We start from the raw sequence: 24,002 nt of genomic DNA, 5'->3' as shown, positions 1-24,002 counted from the left end.
CTCATTTCCTCACTGTTTTTCCTTTTAAAACCTCTTTCATCAGTTGCTTAATGCCTGCTTCCTCCAACTTAGTTCTTTTTATCTTAAATTTTCCCCAGTTTAATTTTTCCCTTTTTCTTTTCACTTCCTCATCATGTAAGTTAATATTGCTTTTGAAAGACTCCAGGACTCCCAAAGGGAGACACTCACTCAAGCCTCGGGGCAGCCGCGCACCCAAGAAGACACTGAGACCGAACTTAAGATGTATAGAGAGTAAGATTTAATACAGCAATGACAAGAAAGCACATAAAAAGCACATATACCAGATATCTGGGGTCGAAACTCATGCAGCCAGCAAGGTGCAGAGGAGAATCGACAATTGGCCCAGACTTGTCACAGGCTTTTATAGGAGAAGGGTAAGGGGAAAAGTACAAGTTTTACGTCACCAAGGGGCTTTGCCAAGGGGCTTTACATAACCAAGGGGTCGTGTCCTATATTTTGGCAATGTACTCGATCTATTGGAACATTCTGGGGTAGTACCAGGAGGCCCCTATCTCAAAAATGTTCTTGGAACAGTCTTCAGTTAGGAGGGGTAGGACTAGGTTTGTTCCAGGAGACCCCTTATCTAAAAAATGTTCACGGAGCAGTTTCCAATTGGGAGGGGGTACCTTGGGGTAAAAAGTTCAGGTGTGTTCCGGGAACAATCTCCAGATGGGAGGGGTAAGAGGACCCCGAGCTGAAGAGTTCATGGAGAGTTCAGCTTTTCTTCTTTCACTTTAAACTTTTTGGTTTGTTCTACATTGATGCTAGTTGGTTACACCTTATCTTTTGTTAGTGTGTATGTGTGTGTGTGTGTGTGTGTGTGTATGTGTGTGTGTATGTATGTGTGTGTATGTGTGTGTATATGTGTGGGTATGTGTGTGTATATGTGTGTGTATGTGTGTGTGTATGTGTGTGTATGTATGTGTTTATGTATGTGTGTGTATGTGTGCGTGTGTATTTGTGTGTGTGTTATTTTTAATTTCTCCTCATGCCTTACAAGCTTTGTTTCCTGTGAAGTGATTCTTGCTTGCCTTCCTCTTTGTATGCGATTTGAGCAATCTGAGCTCATACTTAGAACTTATGAGGAACATATACCATTTGTTCATTTTTTATTATTGCAAAATAGCCAGGATCAACAATACATTTTATAATTGCAAACCATTAAAGGCCAGTTTCTGTGGCTCCATCAATGCAGCTTTACTGAATCTTGAAAGCCTTCCTTGCTTCTTGAATTTGTTTTGCATCCATGGGAGGCTTTCTCTGGCTGCCAGGCTGTAGGAACTTCTTCACATTGGGGAGGCTGCTGATTCTGCTCTTGAAGGCCTGTGATCCAGAAACCACAAATTGACCATTAGTAGTAGGCATGTGCACGACCCAGGGATTTGAGCCCCCCCCCCCCCCAGAACACCATCAACTGCATCCTTGCAACAGCTCCAGTGTAGGCAGGAGAAGCATGAAAAACCATGAGCCAGAAGCAGTGTTCAGTATCATTTGTCTTCAGAGCTCCTTTGACATCCAGTTACCATTTCCTCTAGACATGCCCTGTAGATCTGCCTCTATGGCACTGTCTCTCAGGTGTGAATTATAGAGAAGGAAAGAGAAAGAAAGGCATGAAAAGCTGGTTTGCAAATGGAGATAGGAATGTCCAAGTCTAACCAGAAGCAACTCAGCCAGTTTTCACAATGGGAGACAGAGATGGGGTGATGGGATGGGGCTGGGGACAGCATGAGGGGGGACTGGAGAAGAAAGCGGGCTACAGAGAACAGGAGACAGAGCTGAGGGAAGGGGATCACATGACAGAGGCCTGCTCAGACATTGAGTGAGTAAAGGCAAGACATAAAAACACACAGAATTCTAGATAAAAGAGAGGCCAGAAGCCTCCTGCCAGGAACAGGGGGTCCAAGGAGAGAGCTTCGGGGCCGCGCCTCTTTCTCATTACAGAGGACAACCTATTCTTCCTGGGATACCATCCTCAAATCTCCACATGTAAAAAGATTATTTTTAAGACTCAGTCTGAGGGTCTAGTAGCTCAGTTTGGAGGCCAGAGGGTAGGGACCATAGCCCCCAGGCCCACCATGTATTGTCAGAGGCATGTGTGTGGCTGCCTCTCTGAGGTGGTCTCACCTTCAGCAGAGGGAAAGGGGTCAGAAGGCTGGCATCAAACTCTTCAACATAGAGGAGAAGTTCAAATAGATGGATGTCCACCCTGGTAAGCCTGTTGCCTACAAGGTAGTCTTGTCCATGGCTCTTCAACACCTGCAAAATGAAAGGAGACCGATTATGAACACAAAGAGTTGGGCTGGAGCCCTTACTCTCCAAGCCTCTCAAGGGGACACTCTGCCTTTGCTTGGCAGGTATAAAAGTATAGACATTTTCTAGGCCTATGATGCAAGAGGGAACATGAGAAGTCAGCTGTGTGACCTCTTTAAAAGCCTGGAGACCTTTCTCTGTTATTGCCACATTTCCAGACCTTTCAAACCATCTCCCTTACATATATTTTCCACATGTGATAAGCACTTAGCCCCTGACACAATATGGTTCTCCTCCTTGTATGAAAATGATGGAGCACTGAAATTTCAGGACATTCCTCTCTCTGTCCTCTCTGTTTAGTCTTTCATAGGCAAAGGCTTCACCTTTAGGCCAGCATCATCCACCCCAGAGAACACCCAGTGTCTGCCTTTCTCCTTTGTCTGCCTTCCTCATTTCTCTGGAATCTAAACTCCAGCATTGGCTCTGACTCCTAACTTCACTGGTCATGACTGACATGCTGAATTGCACAAGGGGAACAGAGTAGGACTCTGCCAGGAACTTAGACCTGATGAGTGTTGGACCGATGGAGATATGATTGGACAGATGAACATGGGTGATAAAGATAACACCATAGGGTGCTAATCTTACAATCCTGCAGCATATATGCATTTTACATTTATTTCAACATTTCTGGTTGAATGAAGTTTGAATAATAACACTGTCCTGTTTGCAGACATATGTGATTTGCATACATTTGAAAATCACAGATAACCAAAAGGAAAAGAATATACTACACCATTAGATACAATGTATCATAATGTGTGTGTATGTATATATATGTATATATATACATGCATACAGTATGATTGATATATATACAGTATGGTATATATATATATATATATATATATATATATATATATATATACACACACACATACATACACACACACAGAGGAAAAAATTATCACTCCCACAATAATAAACAAACAGAAGCCAGGTGTGTGGCATGCACATTTAATCCCAGCATCAAAAGGCATAGGCAGGTGGATCTCTGTGAGCTTGATGCCGGTCTATAGAGAGATTCTGCGTTAAGAAAAGAAAGAAAAAAAGAAACCTAAGACCAAAACTACAAAAGGAAGCATCAAGTGTCCTTCAGAACATGGCTCATGGTGTACATGGAGGTCATGAATCTCACAGAGACGATTTCAACTGTGATGACTGGACAGTGTGTCCTATGAGACAGGCCCTGGACTGTCGGGCCCACAGGCAGGTCCCACCTCCTCTAGAGCAGACAGCCAGGTCCCTCAGGAATTTGTAAGATGCCCTCCTCTAGGACCACAGTTTTAGCTCTTATCTTTAACTTGGCAGAAGTTTAACACCTTCTGAAGTGTTCTTGGTTTGCCTCCAAAGAGAAGCCCTGACCATGAGAGGTACTGCATGGGCATTGATCTTTCTTTGCTGGGGTGTTGTGGCTTTTCTCTTAAGATGAGACACCAAGTCCTGCAGGCCAGTTTTTCTTAACATCTCTTCATCAGCCTCCTCCTCTCCACCCTCCATCTCTCTCCCTGTTCAGATATTTCCACTCCATCTTTGTCCTGCTATCATATCCTCCTGACGGGCAGCTGCCCTCAGGCCTCCCTGTGTAACTCAACAGAATGTTTTCCCATCTGTTGTTCATTGCAGTTCTCTGTGGAAGGGAATCCCAGTGTGTTCTGTAGGACCCAGGCCCTTTTCTGGGGTGGCTCAGCCTTCCACAGGCCCAGTGCTGGTTGTGACCATGAAGCCTGTTGAGTGCTATATGTTAGACTGGCATAAGCACCCATTGCTCCTTCCAGGCCATTTTTACACAGTGCCCTGTGGGGCAGGAGCTATACAGCAGGCTCAAGGAATTGAAGGCCAGTGTGGCAGTAGCCTTTGTCTCCCAGCCTCTGCCTTTCTCTTGTCCCTGAAACTCAATGTCCCCAGATTTCAAAGAGCCTACTTACCTTTTCAAAGGCAGGCAAGTAACGGTTTTTGGTTCTGTCTTTTGCCAAGGCAGTCTTGGCTTCTCTTTGGTCTGGGGGACATATTAACAATTGCCCAATCATTTCAGTCAGATCTGAAATACCTTCTGAATACATGTCAATCCTAAAAGACAAAAGTTTCCAAATTGTCAAGAATCGCCTATCTTACATTTGAATGTGAAAAGCTGAGAAATCTACCACGACCGGTGCTTGCAAAGCTATTTGTCTGTAGTGGGTCATTATCTCTTCCATTGAACAGATATATTAACTTCCCCCTTGGACATCCTGCTGGTTCTGATACACTTTGAGAATTTGTACAAAATTCTTCTCTTATACATTATATCCAGACCACTGTTACCCCTCCTCCCTGCACTCCTCCAAGTTTTTTGTTTGTTTGTTTGTTTACATTTTGTTACACAAATATGCCCTAACACAAGCACAAAAAATAATCAATCCCAGGCCCATCTAGAGATGCAGTCATAATTGATGGCATCTCACAAGATATCCATCAACTCTATAACAGGCTTGTTCTAGCCCTGTCTGTCTGTCTGTCTGTCTGTCTGTCTACCTATGTACCCACCTCTCCCTGACATTGTTTGTTCAACAAGCATACTGAGATTCTCAGAACTAACAAGCTGCATTCCCTGTGAGCTCAACACAAGTGTCTCTGTTCATCTCCCATTGTGCTGTACAGCCTGGAGTCATTTTTGATCAGTGTTAGAAGTTCTCCATCTATTTCTCACAAATTACATTTGTATGACCTCCACATGCTACTGACAGATTCTAGGCTTGCTAACATTTGTCAAGACTTATCTTCATCAATCTATAGAGCAAGTTCCTGAACAGCCAAGCTAGGCAGTGGAGTAGTTAGGAAACAGAAAGCTGGTAATGATGTAATTGAACAAGGGGGCCAGGTTCCAGCCCCAGCAAACAGCAGAACTTTGGCAGCTTCGGCTACATGTATCTGGCTTGGTAGTCAAGAGAAAGAGACTACTGGGCCAGTTGATGCTGGTTAGCTGGAGCTAAGAAATTAGTGGTGATTAAGAAGAGACAGCATCACTGAGGTGAGAGCTTCTGGGAAGTGTTTTCTGAGAGCACAAAGAAGCTGTGTTCTAGAGCTAGCCAGGGTTGTACCTCATGCTGCAGCTGGACTTCCAAATGTGTAAGAGTCACCTAGGTGTTACTGGTTTTGAAGGCGTAAAGAGGTCATGAAGAGCAGCTGAAGCTTGGCACTGTGAGAGGCCTTGGAAGGCCACTGGTGAAGGTGCAGCCTAGATATCAGTTGACAGCCCAGAACTGAAGGGGTCCTGGCACCCTGAAGAGAGCCAATGAGAAACAACTGGTAAAGCCTAGTTGCACTGGAAGACTCCAGCATATTGGAGATGCCAGTACCATGGGATGATCACCAAGAGCAGCAGCAGCAGTGAAGTGGATCAACCAGAGCCTAGAGTGCTACAGAGGGCAGAGCTGGAGAAGTGACCCAAGCCCTTTGGAGGAGCCCAGAAGATCAAGTGTAGATCCCAGATTATGAAACACGAACATGTGAAGTTTAAGTTGCCTTAGAGACCCCAAGATATTGGTGATGCCAGAGCCATGGGATATCTGCTGAGGAAAGCTGCTAACAGGGAGTGGAATCAGCACAGGAGAAAGTGAAGAAGTATTAAAAAAGTATAGCAAAGTAAAAACAAAATTCGAGGCTTTTGGGCCCAGGCTTGGGAGTGTAGCCTTTGTGGCTTAGTGCTCCAGGTACTGGTCATAAAACAGATAGCGACATTCCTCCACCTACCCGCTTCCTGGGTTCAATTCAAAGAATGGCACCCTGACCATTACTGGAACCTGCAATGCAAATGTGCTATCTTTAGGATACTTCCTTGTGACTCTTAACTGGTATTTTTGGTATTTTCCAACAACGCCCTCCCCACCTCCATGAATTGTGGTTTCTTCCTTTAAATACCCCCTTACTCAGCTACTCAGCGCGCCATGGTCCTCTACCCCTGCGTGGTGTATGACCATGGGCCCGAGAACGCTCTCGAATAAAAATCCTCTTGCAAGTTGCAGCAAGATCGTTTCTTGTGGGTGATTTTGGGGTGTCGCCTCTCCTGAGTCAGAACGTGAGGGAGTCCTCACGTTGTGGGTCTTTCATTTGGTGCATGGGCCGGGAAACGCGACCACCCCTCACACCCGAGAACCGACTTGGAGGTATGGGGATCCCCTCTTGTGTGTGTGCTGGCCGGTGTCTCTGTTTTGAGTGTCTGTTTTCTGAAACGAACATTGGAACATGTGCTTGTTGTGTTGGGTTGTTTGTGTCTTGTCCTATGTTTCTGAAGCATGGCGAAGTCTGAGTTCGGATCCATCTGAGTTTATTAAATTTGTGTCTTGGTTTTCGGGTTGCGAGATCGTGGGTTCTAGTCCCACCTCGTGCCTTGGTTTTACACCTGGCAGAGTGAAATTTGTGTCTTGGTTTTCGGGTTGCGAGATCGTGGGTTCGAGTCCCACCTCGTGCCTTGGTTTTACACCTGGCAGAGTGAGGAACAAGTGTGCTTCTCTGGTTTTGGTCGTCTAGGTAGAAATGGATGCTGGTGTTTGTAGACGATGGGGTGATGGGGTCTGAAATGCGCGCGCGGTCGGTATTTGCAGCTGTCCTTTTGGGCCGTAAGGACCGGAGGACTGTGGTCGGCAGACATGCTAGGAGGACCACAGGCTGTGGCCCCGGGGGACGCCCTGGGAGGTAAGGAGAGCCAGGGACGCCTGGCCGTCTCCGGATCGGTCAGAGGGACCGAGTTCTGTTGAAGCGGAAGCTTCCCCCTCCAAAATCGTCTAATTCTTTTGCCTGCTTGTGGAGGACAAAAAAGGGTCGAATGTGTCTGGATCTGTTGGTTTCTGTTTTATGTGTTTTTGTGTATGTGTTTAGAGCTATGTGAAAATCTAGAAAAGCAAAGGTAATTCTCATAGGTGCTTTATACCCTGACTAGAGATAGTTTACACCTGAGATGTGAGAGAATGGGTTTTGAGAAAAGCAGTACTCTCCGACTATCTGGGGATAATTTGGTAAAAAATAAAATAAAATAAACAGTATTAATTGGTCTTTGGAGCCCTGCACCTGTAGTTAGGAATCTAGTGTGGCTAGAGAAGTCCTGCTAGGAGCTGATTATAAATGCTGCTCTTATAGGGACCAGCAGCTTCTCAAGTTCTACAAAAATCCCTGTGCTTGTGATAATTAGATTCATCAGGTGACAAGGTGCTCCTCTCTTGAAGTTACAGCTAGAAAAATTAAGAATTTTGGTTGGTTTAAATGAGCAAATGTATGCGGCCATTTCATTTTTGTTTCTAAATAGTTTCAAAAGTATAAATATGTTTTTATATGTCTTGGTTATAGATTAGTGGCTCATAAGTTATTAGTTACAAGAGAAATTAAAGGTTTCTCCCAAATCGCAGCCACCAGCCAATTCGGCTCCTCCAAAATCTATGAAGCCTCCTGAGTGGCCTAGTCCACAACCTTCCCCTTATCCACAGCCTCAACCCCAGCTGCCGAGGGAACCCTAAACCCCTCGGGGTGTCGAGAGGCGGACCGCTGCGGGTACATGGAACTGCAGAGCACAGAGTCCGGGCGGACTCTGGTGGACCCGCCCAAACTTTAAACCCTTCAGTACTGGTCATTTTCCTCTGTTGGTATTTATAACTGAAAAACTAACCACCCCCTTTCTCAGGATCCCCAATGCCTCACAGGGTTTGTAGAGTTCCTTATGTTCTCTCATCAGCCTACTTGAGATGATTGTCAACAGCTGTTGCAGATGCTCTTAACAACTGAAGAGCGAGAGAGAATTCTGTTAGAAGCTAGAAAAATGGCCCGGAAGCCAACAGCGGTTTACACAGCTACAAAATGAGATCAACATGGGATTCCTTTTGACTCGCCCCAGTTGAGACTGCAACATGGCTGAAGGTAAGGAGAGCTTGAAAATCTAACGCCAGGCTCTGGTCTCCAAGGTGCCTCGAGACAGGCCCACTAATTTGGCTAAGGTAAGAGGTAATGCAGGGGCCGATCGAACCTCCCTCAATGTTCCTTGAAAGGCTTATGGAAGCCTTCAGGCAGTTCACTCCCTTTAATCTTACCTCGGAAGCCCAGAAGGCCTCAGTGGCCCGGCCGGCCTTCATAAGGCAGTTGGCTCCCGATATCAGAAAGAAACTTCAGAGATTAGAAGGTGTATTATGAGAGGGAGACAGTTATGTGATTAGTGAAAGAGGCAAAGTGTGTGTGTGAGAGAGAGAGGCGGGAGGCAGAAGAAAGAGAAAACAGGAGGGATCTTAGACAAGAGAGAAATTTGATAGGAGAGAAAGAAAAAGACAGGATCTAGACAGGAAACCTGGGCAACTGAAGACCGAGCCTCAGCTAAAAAGACTCAGCTGTGTCAGACTGAAGTTACTTACTTGAGATACACCCTTCGAGACGGGAAGTAGTGGCTAACTACGCCAAGGCAAGTAAGAAAATTCTTGGGTACTTGCTGGCTTCTACAGACTCTAGACACCTGGGTTGGCGACCTTAGCTTCCCATTGTACCTCCTAACCAAGGAAGGGGAAGTGTTTGTGTGGATCCCAGATCACCTGAAAGCCTTTAGAGAAATAAAACAGGCCCTACTGATGGAGAAAGACCTAAGATGCTGTGGCTAAAGAAAATCAGATAGCAGATCTAACTGCCAAACAGGTGACTCAAGGAGCAATGATCCTGGCAGTCAAGGAGCCTAAAGATTATTATGACATCAGAGAGACCAGCTTTAGATACACCCCTGAGCACTATCAAGTTATGGACAGTATTTGACTCGCCTGGGGGCCAAGAAATTAAAAGGTGTGGTTAGGTCCTTTGACTGCTATGTTACAGGACTCTCTGACTTGACAGAAGAAATAGCCAAAAGCTGCAAGGCCTGTGCTATGACGAGGTAGAATTTACAGAAATTAAGCCAGCTAGATATTGCAACAAGTACTTGTTAGTGTTTATAGACACCGTTTCAAGATGGATAAAAGCCTTTCCTACCAGGACTGAAGATCCTAAAAGAAATCTTCCCAAGGTAATGGACCTGCCTTTGTTGCCCAGGTAAATCAGGGACTGGCCAAGATATTAGAGATTAGTTAAAAGTTACATTGTGCATGCAGGCCCCAAAGCTCAGGACAGGTAGAGAGAATAAATAGAACCAAATTGACAGCGGAGACTGGCACTAATGATTGGATAGCTCTCCTACCCTTTGCTCTTCAGGGTTAAAAACACCCCTGGACAGTTTAGACTGACCCCCTTATGAATTACTCTACAGGGGGCCCCCTCCACTGGTAAAAATAGCCTCTGTACATAGTGCTGACATGCTGCTTTCCCAGCCTTTGTTCTCTAGGCTCAAGGTGCTCCAGTGAGTGAGACAGCGAGCAAAAAGCAGCTCCAGAAGGCCTGCTCCAGAAGACCTGCTAGACATCTCCACGCAGAAAACCTTGAGCCTCGGATGGAAAGGCCCTTATCTTGTACTCTTGACCACCCTACTTTCTACCTTTATGGGACCCCTTTTGATTTTGCTTCTGCTTTTCATTATAGGTCCATGTGTGTTAAATAGGCAAGTCACCTTTATTAAAACAAGAATTAATGCAGTGTGGCTTTTAGTTTTGAGATAACAGTACCATGCCCTAAAGGATCAACTATGTCAGGGAGAAGATAGTGTCTAGTTCTAAGATTAGAACTATTAACTAGAAGAAGTGGGGAATGAAGAAGTATTAAAAAAGTATAGCAAAGTAAAAACAAAATTCGAGGCTTTTGGGCCCAGGCTTGGGAGTGTAGCCTTTGTGGCTTAGTGCTCCAGGTACTGGTCATAAAACAGATAGCGACATTCCTCCACCTACCCGCTTCCTGGGTTCAATTCAAAGAATGGCACCCTGACCATTACTGGAACCTGCAATGCAAATGTGCTATCTTTAGGGGCTCTTAGATTGTTAGGGGCTCTTAGAAACTGTCTTGAGAGATAACCTGACACTTGTGACTTTATACTTCCTTGTGACTCTTAACTGGTATTTTTGGTATTTTCCAACAACGCCCTCCCCACCTCCATGAATTGTGGTTTCTTCCTTTAAATACCCCCTTACTCAGCTACTCAGCGCGCCATGGTCCTCTACCCCTGCGTGGTGTATGACCATGGGCCCGAGAACGCTCTCGAATAAAAATCCTCTTGCAAGTTGCAGCAAGATCGTTTCTTGTGGGTGATTTTGGGGTGTCGCCTCTCCTGAGTCAGAACGTGAGGGAGTCCTCACGTTGTGGGTCTTTCAAAAGAAGTTTGTTGCAGTCAACAAAGACGAAAAAGGAGTTGGAGATCTAAAGACCACATTGACATCAGCCTTGGAGATGCAGAGTTTGGAGTTTGCCCAGCAGGTTTCCTGTCTTACTTTGGGGATTACAATTAAGTGTTTGAATGAATCTCAGAAGAGACCTTGAACTTTGGACTTTTGACATTGTTGAGACTGCTATACAGTATGGAAGTTGGACTAAATGTACATTTTATTATCTTATATATAGGTTATGTTCCTCCAAAGACTCATGTGTTTATGGGGCCTGGGAGTGGAACGTGATGGTTTGTATATGCTTGTTCCAGGGAGTGGCAATTAGAAAGTGTTGCCTTGCTTGGAGTAGGTGTGTCATGGCTTTCAAACTCTCTTTCTAGCTGCCTAGAAGCCAGTCTTCCACTAGCAGCCTTCAGATGAAGATGTAGAACTCTTAGCTCCTCTTGCACCATGCCTGCCTGGATGCCACCATGTTCCTGCCTTGATTATAATGGACTAACCTCTGAAGCTATAAGTCAACCTCAAATAAATATCCTTATCAAAGTTTTTGTTGTTTCTTTTGTTTGTTTGTTTTATGTTTTTGTTTTTGTTTTTGGCAGGGTTTTACTCTGTAGCCCTGGCTGTACTGGAACTCACTCTAGAGATCAGGCTGGCCTTGAACTCATAGAGCTCTGCCTGCCTCTTCCTCCTGAGTGCTTGGCTTGGATTAAAGTGGGCACTCCACGGCCACGTGGCAATTTGTCTATTTCTTTATTCTGTCAGTCCAGAGCATATCACTAGACACATGTTTTCCCTTGTTCTAAACTGTATTTTATACAGTTCTTTTTGGAAAGGTGAGGCATCACATTTTCACACTATAACATTTTTGGCTCCTTGAAAGATGGTATTCTGTGTTTCAGTATGTCCGTGGCAGTCTAACAACGTCAGCATATTGCAATGTTAGAAGAGGTTGATCCCCTTTCCCTCCACTTCCTTCTTATCCATGCTGAGTACAGGAACACTTCCCATGAAATCAACCACAGAACATGTGGCCCTGGTGTCTGCTTCCTTTATAGAATACAATGCTTGCTCTTTATCCTTTCCTGCTTCCCTCACTGCACCATCTATTTTCATGGCTAAATTGGAACCTCCTCTTTCATCCATTACTGAATATCTTCACTGATTCACAAGTAGAAAATTATAAATAATAGTGCTATGAATATTTCTATACTTGCACTGTTAAAGCCAATCTCTATTTCCCGTGGACATGTCTTCCCATTAGTGTTGCTGGCTAATATCACTCTAGTTCTGGGAGCAACTGTGACACTCCCACACTGGTTTTATGAATGAAGGATTCTGCCAGAGCAGAGTGGGTCCCAGTGTGGGTGCTGCCACCAGCCTGGCTGCTCTTGTCCTGAATTAAACCTTCACGTGACCCTGGTCCTCAGGAAACAGCCTCTTTAAGGCTCATTGAGTTGACCAATCCACAGAACTGGCTAGCATTCAGGTTCTTGCTCTGCAGTATTCCTTCCTGGATGTAGGTAGCAGTTCCTTTGTCCCCTCCTTCCCTAGGACCCTCCTCTAACCTCCATTCCCATGTCCTTTGTCCTGAGCTGTTGGCTGAGGTCCAGTCACTGAAGCTTGAGTGCCTGAAGTCATGATTCCACCAAGCTCAGGAGCTGTGGCCCCTCATGGTTGCAGCTGGGTACCTGTGCTGTGCTTTGAGCATCATCCCCTGCTGTAGTCTCACTCTCCTGAACCCATCCAATCTGCTCTTCCCTCCCCTGTACAAAATTTGCCATCCTTGGCCTAAGTGTTTAATACCCAGAACCACCATAGACACAAACTCTGCCACTCTCTTGCTCCCTGAAAGAGGAACCCAGATCCTTCCCTTGTTTCCCACTGGGGAAAAAACAAGAAATACATACAGGGCTCTCTCCTTCATGTCCTTCCCATAGAGGTCATATTTGGTGGCGATGTAGTTGAGAATGGCTCTGGTCTGCACCAGCTTCATCCCATCAATCTCCACCATGGGCACTTGTTCAAACATCAAATTCCCATCTGTGAAAGGATAAAGGGAAAAGGTCTGTCGAGTGTCCCAGACTCACTTCTTGGGAGCAGAAAATTATTGAAGTGTCCCAACATGCAGAGGACAGGTAAGGAGCAGCTGTCTGTCTTTCAAGTGGAATCTCCTTTATTTTAGCCCTTGTTTCCTCTCTGCCTCACCCATCTCATCCTCTTTTGAGCATCTCTCATTCACCTTAATTTCCTATCCACATACATATTATATCTCTCATGCATGGTTTTATGTTCACATCCTTGGGTGAATTAAGGAGGTGAGGAGGGACAGCCAATGACCACCATGCAAACAGAGCTACATAGAGAGTCTGAAAGTCTCATTATGTTCATGGCATTAGGGTGTTTCTTATATAGTGAGGCTCCTTGTTATCTTCCAGCCTGTATCTGTCAGGGGATAGTAACTCATCAGAGGCTATAATAAAAATGCTTGAGAAAACATCCCAGCTGTTTCTCCATCCATGATTTAATCCCTGGTCATGTGCTTGTGGTTGATGGGCAGCGTAGGTAAAACACAGAGGAAGTGAGTGAGCCTGAGTGAATTAGCTCACTCTGATGCAGAATTAATGAGGAAAAGTTCCCAAGTCACCAGACAAATCTGTGGAGACATCTGACCACGCCCCCATTCCCACTATTCCCATTTCAGGCCACTCAGGGAGCCCCACCACCTACATCAGACCACTCTGCCATTCCAGCTACTCCCACCCACCACCCACCAACATCACCTTCAGACAGGCCTTCCCTGAGGCACCTCACTGATGTCACACATATGCTCTATGATACCTTTTTTTAGCTTTTCCAAATCTTCCGGACTCTGTATAAACTTCTCTTCAAACTGAAAGCAGGAAAATAAAAGCATGCTCATTAGCTCCTTCTGTGTTACTGTAGACCTTTGAACTTCAGTGGTCCCTGTTGGGTGCTTCATCTGCAGAACTGAAAACCTCCAGAAGATACAAAGGAGTCTATTCATGACCACTTGGAAATTCAGAATAGATTGTTCAGCAGATGGGCATTGAGCACAACCAAGCTGCTCATTCTTGGCTCGTTCTTCCTCTAGAACTCATGATGGCCATGCTGAGGTCCTAAGAAGAGAGTGATCTCCTGGCAGGCAAGCACTGGGACTTTGTTAAGGTTTTGGACTGTCAGGAAAGCCTGCTAATTCCAGTGAGAACAGGATAGATCTTTCCAGATCTCCATCCTGGTGCATGGCATAGACCTATGACCACTTGGGTTTTGTTTCTTCAGGATTTACTTTTACTAATTTTAGTTGTGCATGCATGCAAACATATGTGTGTGTTTTCTACATATGAATACATTCCTCTTGGAGGTCAAGATCAAGGAGGCCAGGTGTAGAGATGCCCTTGGGGCTGGAGTAACAGGCAGTTATTACCTGTCTTATCTGGGTGCTGCAAACCACAGAAGATTGCCTGCATGTTCAGTAAGAACTCTAAACAGCTAAGCCATTACACCAGCCCCTTGGTAAAGGTGCTTACATCTCAGGGCCATTGTTGTGGTTTTCATATATTTATGTGATTTATGTATAAGTATTAAATGTTTTTGTGTGCACATACCCAGTGACAACCCACCATGGCAGTTACATATGTTACTGGGATCTGAACCCATATTTAATCTTTAGGCCCAGCCATCTCTCCAGCCCTCTAAAGTAATCTAAACCACTCTTTTCCCTTCATATTGTAAAGAAATTTTTAGTTTTACAAGGTTGAAAATTGGCTTCCACCTTGCCTAGTGAGATTTCTCATGGTTCCATAACCTGACAGGATAGGGTTCATAGGCAACGTAAATAGAAGCGTCAGCAACTTGTACAACCTTCAGAGAGGTACAGGGATCACACAGCAGTCATCATAGATGGGGCTGAATTGTGATGGGCTGGTGGGGGTGAGGTCGATGGTGAGAGTGATCCCAATGGCCGACCTGCAGGCACATGGCATCTGCAAGTTTTGAGCCAGGCTGTCTAACGGCCCCGCCCACTGCCTTCCCAGTGACTATGGACTCAGAAGAGGAAGGCTCTATGCAGATGGCCCCATCCAGCCTTCCTCTTGTGCTGAACTCAGCACCCCAGTGGCTTAGCACATATCCCTGAGCGACAACGCTGTCATATGGACTCTGAAGCCAATTATGTGTTTATTTAAAGCATTCTCCCCGGGGACGGCTCTGGAGTTCTTATGCTCTCCCTCGTTCAGAAAGGATCCAGTGGAAGCCTTTAGAAATGGAGAAGGGGCGATTGCACAGCTTAGGTTAAAAACGTGGCCATGGGGCTGGTGAGATGGCTCAGTTGGTAAGAGCACCCGACTGCTCTTCCGAAGGTCCAAAGTTCAAATCCCAGCAACCACATGGTGGCTCACAACCACCCATAATGAGATCTGATGCCCTCTTCTGGTGCATCTGAAGACAGCTACAGTGTACTTACATATAAATAAATAAATCTTAAAAACGTGGCCATGACACTACGGGAGGACACCAGCGGTCCTCCCGGGATGCCACTTCATCCTTTAAGCCTCCCATTCTGCTGCTATCTGAGGACCTGATCTCCAGCCAGCAGTATCCACCACTTCATCCCCAGGCATTCCTAACTGGTGAGCTCCCCTGGTGTGACCTGGGAGGTGTTTTCCCCAGAGTTGCCGCTAGAGGGCAGCACTAAAGCCTACCGGCATTGTCTGCTCAAAAGCTTGAAAGGAAAGCATTTAGCTGCTGAATGCTGCTCTCCCCTCCTCACCTGGGCCACTCACACTGAAAGCTGAAGCTCATAGACATAGAGGCTGCCTGAGGATGCGAGCTCTCTCTTATTCACCACTTATACCCTCCCGACAGCCCTTTGCCTGCCATTTGATAGTCATGGGAAACTGATTACTGAGTGTTGTTCCTTTTCAACAGATCGTTTGTTACAACCTTTTGTGTCAGGCATCTCATTTGTGGTGGGTGATTTAAATTTAACTCTACCTAGTTTTCTGGTATAGTTTATCCCTTTTAATGTTTTTATACTATATGTGGAAAGGTGTGTGTGTGTGTGTGTGTGTGTGTGCATGCACATGTCTGCTCAATTGCCCATGATGGTCAAAGGCATGGGAACCCTCTGGGGTTAGAGTGACAGGTGTTTGTGAGCAGCCTGTACCCGTCCTCTGTAAGAACAGTGTGGGATTTTAACCATTGAGCCATCACTTCACTCCCTGTCCCTTTAAACCATCTTTATCATGGAAACTTCACGTTCTGTTGTAAAACTACAAGATATAAATATCTTCATGTGACAGTCCGCAGCTCCAATACCCCAGCTGCAGTCCACCCTGCTCATCTCTGTGCCCATCTTCTCTGAGACTGGCTGTAATGTCACACAGACCTGTGCTGTCACAGAGCCACAGCACAAACACCTCACATAACATATATACTCCAAACATATGGAGTTGTTTGAATGAACAGTGGCTTTCCTAAAGTCACAATATCATACCATAAATCTGTAATAATCAATTAGTGTCACCTAATAACCAGTATTCAAGTTTCTGTTTCCATGTTTCATTATGTAATTTGATTAATCTCAAGTAAGCGATTAATTATTTGATTTTAATTGTGAATGATTTCTTCCTAGAAAGCACAGTCAAATTTCACTATGTCCAGTGGATCTATCCCCTTTTTAGTACTAGACAGTTAACCATTAAAGGCAAACTTCCCGAGCTTCTCCTGGCATGGAGTCTCTCAGCTTAGAGAAGTATTTTAAACTGGCTCTGGGGTCCAGCTGCAGAACCCTGCACAACCTACCTCCACCCCTGCTGCAGCCAGGAGCCACCTGATGCACTCCATTCTGCCCCGGGCATTGAAGTAGTGAAGCACGGGCTTTCCGGCCATAGCAGCAACTGTGGTTCACGGTCTAGGGGTGAAAAGGCAGAGAGGTCAGTCCAGGAGCTTGTCCTGTGGATGGGGTTAGTAATGCACACTGGCGAAGGGCAGACTGCCTCCTCCATGGCTGGCTTGCAGCGAGCCGAGGGAGAGCTTTACAACTTAATTTCTCACCCAGTGGTGGCTACCCACCTGCAGCTGCACCAAACCAGACTCAGCTGCCCTTGGGGACAGAAGCAGAGTTGGCTGGAGCCTACAGTGACTAAAAACCTGGGAGCCTGATGAGCCTGGGGGTGCAGAGCCATCCCAGAGGCCGTGAGGCTCAGTCCCTCCCTGGTTCTTTGATTCCTGGTCTACTCTGTTTAGAAGCTTCTGTTGGCCTTTTGTCACCCTGCCTGTGCCATTGCACACTTCTCTCTGCAGTTCTGTTTCCTACTGTGAACCTGAACAGTGTTTCATGGTGCCGAAGGAGAGTAGCTGAAGTGTCAGCTTCACACGTGACAGTGGCTGTAAAGGCTCGAAGACATCAGATGCTCTAGAGTGGTGGCCTCTGCCTGCTGTCACCATCACTCCTTGGCAGCATTCTTACCCATCAGATGTTGGCCTCCCTGTCGTCAAGTTACAGCTGCTCTGCCTGGGCATGTAACAGCTGCCTGCTATTCACTGTAAAGCTCTGTTCCTTCCTGTCTGTTTGCTTTTCTTTGTCTTTTCCCAGGAGCACTAGCTTCCCCTGGACAGCTTCAGTCTGGGGGACATCCCAGGGACTCTGAGATGCTGAGGCTCTCAGGGAAGTCCTTCGCTCCATCCTCCCCACGCTGCAGTCATTGCACAACATTGGTCATTGCAGCCTTCTTGGTGACAAGTGCCTTATACATGACATCCATGCTGAGCTGTGTGGCTCTCTCTAACCTCCCAGAGTTAGAGCTGCATGCTATCCAAGAGTCCTAGAGCCTTCTCCATGTTTGTGACTGCCTAGAACCTCAGCACAGGACTGGCCACATAACTGCTGAGTGTCATTGCTCATATTCATCCTCATTCTTCCACAGACTGATTTTTTCCAGCTGGATCTTTTGCAGAACTTTTAAAGTTTCCAAAGATTATCATTTTCTTGTCTCCCATTCATTCCCTTATACGCACCTCTGTGGTCGTGTAGAAAATATGGTACACGGTGGCAAGTTCAGGCCACAGTCCTCAGATATCCCAAGGCTCAATAGTTCAATATTCACACTTTTTTCCCACTTGCTTTCTCAGGCTCACCATTTAAACACACAGGCTGTGTTGAGTTTTTAAATAATAAACTAGCAATAAAGTAACAAATCTAAGTACCTAGTTCTTTCAACAGAATTATCAAAGCAATGGGAATCCGCATATCAGACACAAATGACCTAGAAAACCGAGCTGGGAACTTGATTTGGGAGAGGGACCCGGGAGGGTCTGTGGTGAATTTCGCTTCGTTTGTTTGTTTGTTTTGAGACAGGATTTCTCTGTATTTCTCCAGGGCTTCTCTGAAACTCACTCTATAGAACAGGCTGGCCTTGAACTCACAAATTCGCCTGCCTCTGCCTCCCAAGTGCTGGGATTAAAAGTATGCGCCACCACTGCCCAGCATGAATTTTACTTCTTAAGTGAGAGGAATCTGCAAGTTCTCTGTGGGTTTGGGATGCAGTTCAAGAGAAGAGCAGTGTTGATCTTCATTTTGCCTGAGAGGCCAGGCCAGGCCCACTCCTCACTATCCTAAATCCCATGCCCTTAGATTCCCCTGCAAATCCATTAAACCCCACCCTTTGGCTCAGTGACACTGAAGGAGGGGCAGGAAGGAGGGGACACACAGAGAAGCAGAAGGGGAATAAAGAGGAGCAGGAGAGGAGGAAGGAACAGAAGGGAAGAAGAAAGGACAGAAGAGGAGGACGGGAGACTGGAGGAGGGAAAGATGGAGGGAAAAGGGACGAGGAGGGAGGGAGAACCGAAAGAAGGAATAGAGGGGGAACAATAGGTGGCTACTGGATGTTCAGTCTCAAAGCAATGCATATGAACCAGAACCAAATGCAGGTAAATCAATCGTAATGGACATTGAATATGAGCAAAGCCTATTATATACAGGGGTAAGAACTACCTAATAAATCCAGTTATTTTGGGCAATCAGTGCATGCTAACTAAATATAACACTGAAAAACTAGTTTGCTGTGCTGCAGACCTGAGAACAGGTTCCACGGGTTATAAGAGAGAATACTGACCTAGTGAGAGTCCTGGCTTCTTCTCCACTCAGCTCCCAGTCCAGCTCCAGAGGAGTGTGCACGCTACTTTAGTAAGGTGACAATTCTTACCCAGGGTGTGGGGACAAAGAGGGAACAGCCCCTCCCATAGACACACATAGAGTCCAAGATTCCAGAGTTTCATGATAGAGCTGAAAGGTGCCAAATCAGCGGGAGGGGCTGACAAGCCACCACCTTTCCCTGAAGATCTGGCTCCATTCATGAAGTTCTTGGTGTCATGCTTATGGGCCTCTAAGTCACCTCTCCTCCATGCTCCTGTGAGTAACCCGAAAGAGACATCTTGGCTAAGAAGGGAAGAAAGGAAGGAGGAAAAACTGCACTAGGAGAAGAAATAATACCACAGAGTCAACCTGGGAACCCTCTGCTATGTAACAATGTGACATTAAACTATTGGGTTTGAGGGATGGCTTGTTAAGGAGCCCTAAATTGCAGAATTAATGCACTGTCTCAAATTCAAGGCTAAGTTGGACACAACAGGTCACACTGCTCCCTGCTTATTTTATCTGATGAAGCATGTTATATTAAAATCCTGCAATAGCATGATATCTATCTTAATCTTTGTCCTGCTTTGATTAAAAAAAAATCAAGAGCCTGTGGGCAGAAAGGAAGGGCACAGCTCACACTTAACTTTATCTGGTGACAAGTCACACTCTGTGCAGTCTGCTCTAGCTCTCAGTGCAGCCTGTGAGTCCCTGCAGTTACTCCTGTGGGAAAGTTGCTTTGTCACCATTAGCAATGCCATTTCCAAGCTAGTGAGAATTACTGATCCTTCCTGCCAAGTTCAGACATGGCTCTTATCCACAACAAGGTCATTCTCGCTGACCTCACTCACACACCCACAAGCTGATTCGTGATGTTAGTTAATCCTTGGTTCATGGGTCTTGGTTATTAATCATTACCTGATGATCTGGCTGGCCTCCGAGATGCCTGTCACATGCCTGAGGCTGTATACCCTACCAGAGAGCAAGGCTGGCCTCTTTTTATCTTGATGTCCACTGCTAATTTCTCTTCAGCTATAGAATTTCCTTCTTCAAGGGCCCTTCACTTTGCTAAAAACAGATGACAACCTAGCCATTCCGCATTTCATGGTAGACACATGAGCACCAGCACAGGGCCTCAGCCACAGGGATGAGTTGCGTTTGCACTGCTCATGAAAGAGTCCCTGTCACCACCTGACAGCCTATGGCAGAGGAGGGAAGGAAACCCGTGGTGAAAGGAGATGTCCCAGGAGAGCAATGCCAAGACCCAGCAGAGACAACTGGGAGATCTACAGTGCACAGCAAGGGCTGAGTCAGGAGTCCTGCTGAGGACTGCCTTTGCCTTAGAGCTGAGTGCATTGTCCCAGCCTGGAAAGGAAGCGCTCAGCTCCCTGTCTGTTCTGTGCCATTTGCCTGTGGTCATGTGGAGGCCCTGTTCTTCAAGCCTGCCTGCACTTTAGCCTTTCTCTGCAGTCCAGGCTCCACACTCAGGTTTCTTCAGCTGGCCCTCCTTCTCTCCATCCTCTTCAGCCTTTTCCTCTCCATCCTCTTCAGCCTTTTCCTCTCCATCCTCTCCATCCTCTGAGCATGCTGCACTGCCTCCACCAGGTCCCTTTCCCGATGGAGTGAAGCCCTGAGCGAAGAATTCTCCAGGGCTTGGTTCCAAGTTCCCATGGCTGGCCAGGTGTGCAGCAGAGAGAGGCCACGATGGACATGTGACTAACTTCCCTTGAGTGTTGGAGATGTGTCCCTGTGTGCAGGTATACAAAGGACAGTTGGATGATTTGTCATGTGCTACTCCACCAGACTAACAAATGTCCAAGTTCTTTGGTGCAACTCCTGAACTTTCATCTGCAATAAAAACTTAATGTGTCCTTCCAATGTGTTCTTTAAAATTACTTGAGCTTCAGAAAAGTTTCACGGGGCTGGGAGTGCAGCTTGGTGGTATAGCCTGCTCTGCCATGCTCCCAGGAGCCTGGGGCAGAGCCCTATCATGGAAAAGCTCGAAGGTTGGAGTCAGTTAATCTAGAAGCATGTGACAGTTTATCTATCTCTGTTTGCCTGTTAATCTATCTCTGTGTACCTGTTAATCTAGAAGTGTGTGACTGTTTTCTAGATGCCACCTCTGTGTTGTACCTTTCTCTATGTCATTCTTTGTCTTCCTTCATGAGTTGGATATGTTGAGGAGTATTAGATATTTGTGTGCAAAATATCACATACTTGATGCTCTTTTCTGCATGTGACTCCCATACACTGTCATGTTTATTACATAGGGTGTGAGTCTCTGTAGACTATAGGGATATCGTCATCTTCTCTCTAGTCTACTTTGGTCTCCTCTTTGCTTTTTATTAGTCAGCACTTCCTGCTCCACTGAACCCAGCCATTTTGCCATGTGTTTTTATCTGTTGGAAATAGTATTCAAAATGAGGAACTGGCCTCTGTGTGTACTTATTGCTTCTGAGGCCTTCATGGTCCTAGTATGTATGTTTAAGTCACCCAGACATACAGTTACATGTGCAATAACCCTATTGTATGTGTTTATCTGTACCATACACACTATTCTATGTACCATGATCCCAGCACGTATGTTTAACCCACTCATACGTACAAGTGTATGAGATACACATGTACTGATACTAAGGAGTGTGTCTAACCCACCTACATCCACAGTTCTATATGCAATGATCCTAGACTGTATGATTAGCCCATATATATATATATATATATATATATATATATATATATATATACATAAAATTCTATGTACCAAATATGTATTTAACCCACTTACACATGATCCTAGCATGTGTGCTTTATCATATATACATACAGTTCTATGTGAGGTGATCCTAGCGTGTGTGATTGGCCCACCTATACATGCACATCTACAGGCAATGGTATAGGGTGTACTTAACCCACCATGCTGTGGTGGTTTGAGTGAGAATGGCTCCCATTGGCTCGTATGTTTGAATAAATGGTCCCCAATTTTAGAACTGTCTGGGAAGGATTAGGAGGTGTGGCCTTATTAGAGAAGGTACATCATGGGTGTGTGTTGGAGGGTAGGCTTAGGTTTTAAAAGTCCACACTATTCATAGTTAGCTCTCTACCAGGTGTTTGTTGATCCAGATGCGAGCTCTCCTCTTACTGCTCCAGCACCATGCCTACCAGCGCTAGTGCCTTGTTCGTCACTGTGACTTTCATGAACTTACTGCTTGAACCTGAAAGCCCTCAATGAACTTGTCTTAAGTTGGCTTGGTCAAGATGTCTTATCACAGCAACGGAAGAGTAACTAAGACACACGTGTGCAGTTCTCCCCGCAGCTCTTAATTTATTTGTACCTGAGTGATTTAAAATGATAAGTTCATACCGATGTTAGCTTTTAAATCTAACCTATTTCATCAATTATTAATGCAACCCTATCTCTGATGGGTGACAAACCTAGCTTGATATGTGTAAATGCATGTCTTCACTCCCAATAGGCATAGAAACATGTGATTGTTATTAGTGCTTAGAGTAACAGACTAATGAGGTGTCTGTCAAGTATTGTTGTTGCTTTGTTTATTTTGTTGTAAGCTGTCCATTCTCTGCTTAGAATGCTGCTTCCTGAGGTTTTTGAAGTGGCTTCTAGTCTGCCCTAACTCCTTATGGAGGGTTAAGTATTTGTTTGGGATGCTGTTGGGTGTTAGCTTTGTCTTCCACTTTGGCACCGTTTGCTTTTTATTTACAGATTTTTTTAAAAGATATATTTATTTATTTATTTATATATTTATTTATTATGCATATGGTACACTGTAGCTGTACAGATGGTTGTGAGCCTTCATGTGGTTGTGGGGAACTGAATTTTAAGGACCTCTACTTGCTCAAAGATTTATTTATTATTATACATAAGTACACTGTAGCTGTCTTCAGATGGGTCAGATCTCATTACAGGTGGTCGTGAGCCACCATGTGGTTGCTGAGATTTTAACTCAGGACCTTTGGAAGAACAGTCAGTGCTCTTACCTGCTGAGCCATCTTGCCAGCCCATGTTTGCTTTTTATTAATCACCATTTCCTGTAACACAATATTTTACCAAGGTCCAATCAGCTAGGGTCACACAGAGTTGTGTCTTTAGAGAACCCTGTGTCCCGCTTTTCACCACAGTGGTGTTTCCAGCCATTTGGTTTGGCCTGCCCTATTCTTTATGGCATGCAATGCCATTGATTTCTGGCCTTTTCCCCTTTCTGAATTTACCTGTGTGCTTCCTCATGACCTCCTATTCTCTCACAAGGACAGCATGCTTTTGCGCTTCAGGAACTTTGCACCAAGGTCACAGAATTTTCACCCCTAAGTTCATAAAGAACTTCATTTGGCTTTGCTTTGTTTTGATAGTTGCAAACTCTTTGATTGTTTGGATGCACATATTGGACACCCCCACCCCTGAATTTTGGAGTTGGGTGTGTATGTGTGTATCTTTGAGGTCAAGGAGTTAGTGAGGGTGAGGAGGTAGATCTTCGCGTTCAAGGCCAGCCTGGTCTACAGAGGGAATACCAGGACAGCCAGGGTTACACAGAGAAACTCTGTCTCGAAAAAAACTCACCTATAGTGCAGCACACCAACTCCCTCAGACCACAAGAGCTGGTGATTTCAGCAACTTAGCAGGTTCTGAGACACATCAGACTTTTGTTCTGGATACTTGGACCCTGTCCATCTGCTTTTTGGGTGTGCTACCTGACACCTCCTCAGTGACCCACATCTTAAGCCAAGATCAAGTTTTCAGTCTCAGAGACACACGATCAATGGTTTTGGTGCCTGCTGATGTCCAGGCTGGAAACTTGCCTTGGTCCAAGTACCCCAGTCTCCTTACAGACCTCCCTGCTTTGTCCTCAGGCTCTCTGGCCAGTTGCTTTACTCACAGCCTGCCCTCTTGTACTACTGATTTTGCCGGCATCCTGCATCCAGAACCCTACCTTAGAGGCTCTGTAACTCTGTGCCATTAAACCTTCTAGGGAACCGTTATTGCCTTCAGGGTGAATCCCAGCGGTTTGTGAAGCCTGCGTGGGCCAGCGGTCATTCGAAGCCTTCCTCATCTCAGCCACTCTTCCTTCTAGACAGATCACCATCAGAGCGTCTGCCCACCCGCACTCCTCTGAGAGGCATGAAAACCCTGTAGTGTTGGCTCTCTCTTGCAACACTTCCGGCTTCTGGTTAACTCATGCTCAGGGAACTTGTCACTGCCCGCTGGAAGTTTCTCCTGACATACACAGACCTGGGACAGGCAACAGCTCCTT

At 45.6% G+C, this 24,002-nt stretch overlaps 1 protein-coding gene across 1 annotated transcript; it reads right to left on the bottom strand.

Annotated features, from left to right (window-relative positions):
* Window positions 1-236: 236 nt before the first annotated feature.
* On the bottom strand, window positions 237-18,824 carry LOC110302372 (glutathione S-transferase A1). Its single transcript, XM_085827772.1, has 7 exons — window positions 18,716-18,824; window positions 16,404-16,512; window positions 13,419-13,470; window positions 12,488-12,620; window positions 4,260-4,401; window positions 2,146-2,277; window positions 237-1,344 (listed from the first exon to the last, which is right to left on the bottom strand). The coding sequence occupies exons 2-7, from the start codon at window positions 16,488-16,490 to the stop codon at window positions 1,219-1,221; spliced, it is 672 nt and encodes a 223-aa protein (XP_085683898.1). The 5' UTR covers window positions 16,491-16,512; window positions 18,716-18,824; the 3' UTR covers window positions 237-1,218.
* Between the last annotated feature and the right edge of the window lie 5,178 nt (window positions 18,825-24,002).

The sequence above is a fragment of the Mus caroli genome, unplaced genomic scaffold (genome assembly GCF_978045245.1).
Source record: "Mus caroli unplaced genomic scaffold, Mus_caroli_1 scaffold_11, whole genome shotgun sequence".
Taxonomy (NCBI): domain Eukaryota; kingdom Metazoa; phylum Chordata; class Mammalia; order Rodentia; family Muridae; genus Mus; species Mus caroli.
Note: the sequence above shows the minus strand (reverse complement) of the source record. Positions and strands in the feature narration are given on the sequence as shown.

Bases quoted from the DNA above. Each gene is read 5' to 3' on its own strand.
- LOC110302372 (XM_085827772.1), bottom strand. From the start codon at position 16,490: ATGGCCGGAAAGCCCGTGCTTCACTACTTCAATGCCCGGGGCAGAATG. The intron at 13,471-16,403 runs GTAGGTTGTGCA...TCCTGCTTTCAG, and splicing joins TGGCTGCAGCAGGGGTGGAG to TTTGAAGAGAAGTTTATACA. The intron at 12,621-13,418 runs GTATCATAGAGC...ATCCTTTCACAG, and splicing joins TTTGGAAAAGCTAAAAAAAG to ATGGGAATTTGATGTTTGAA.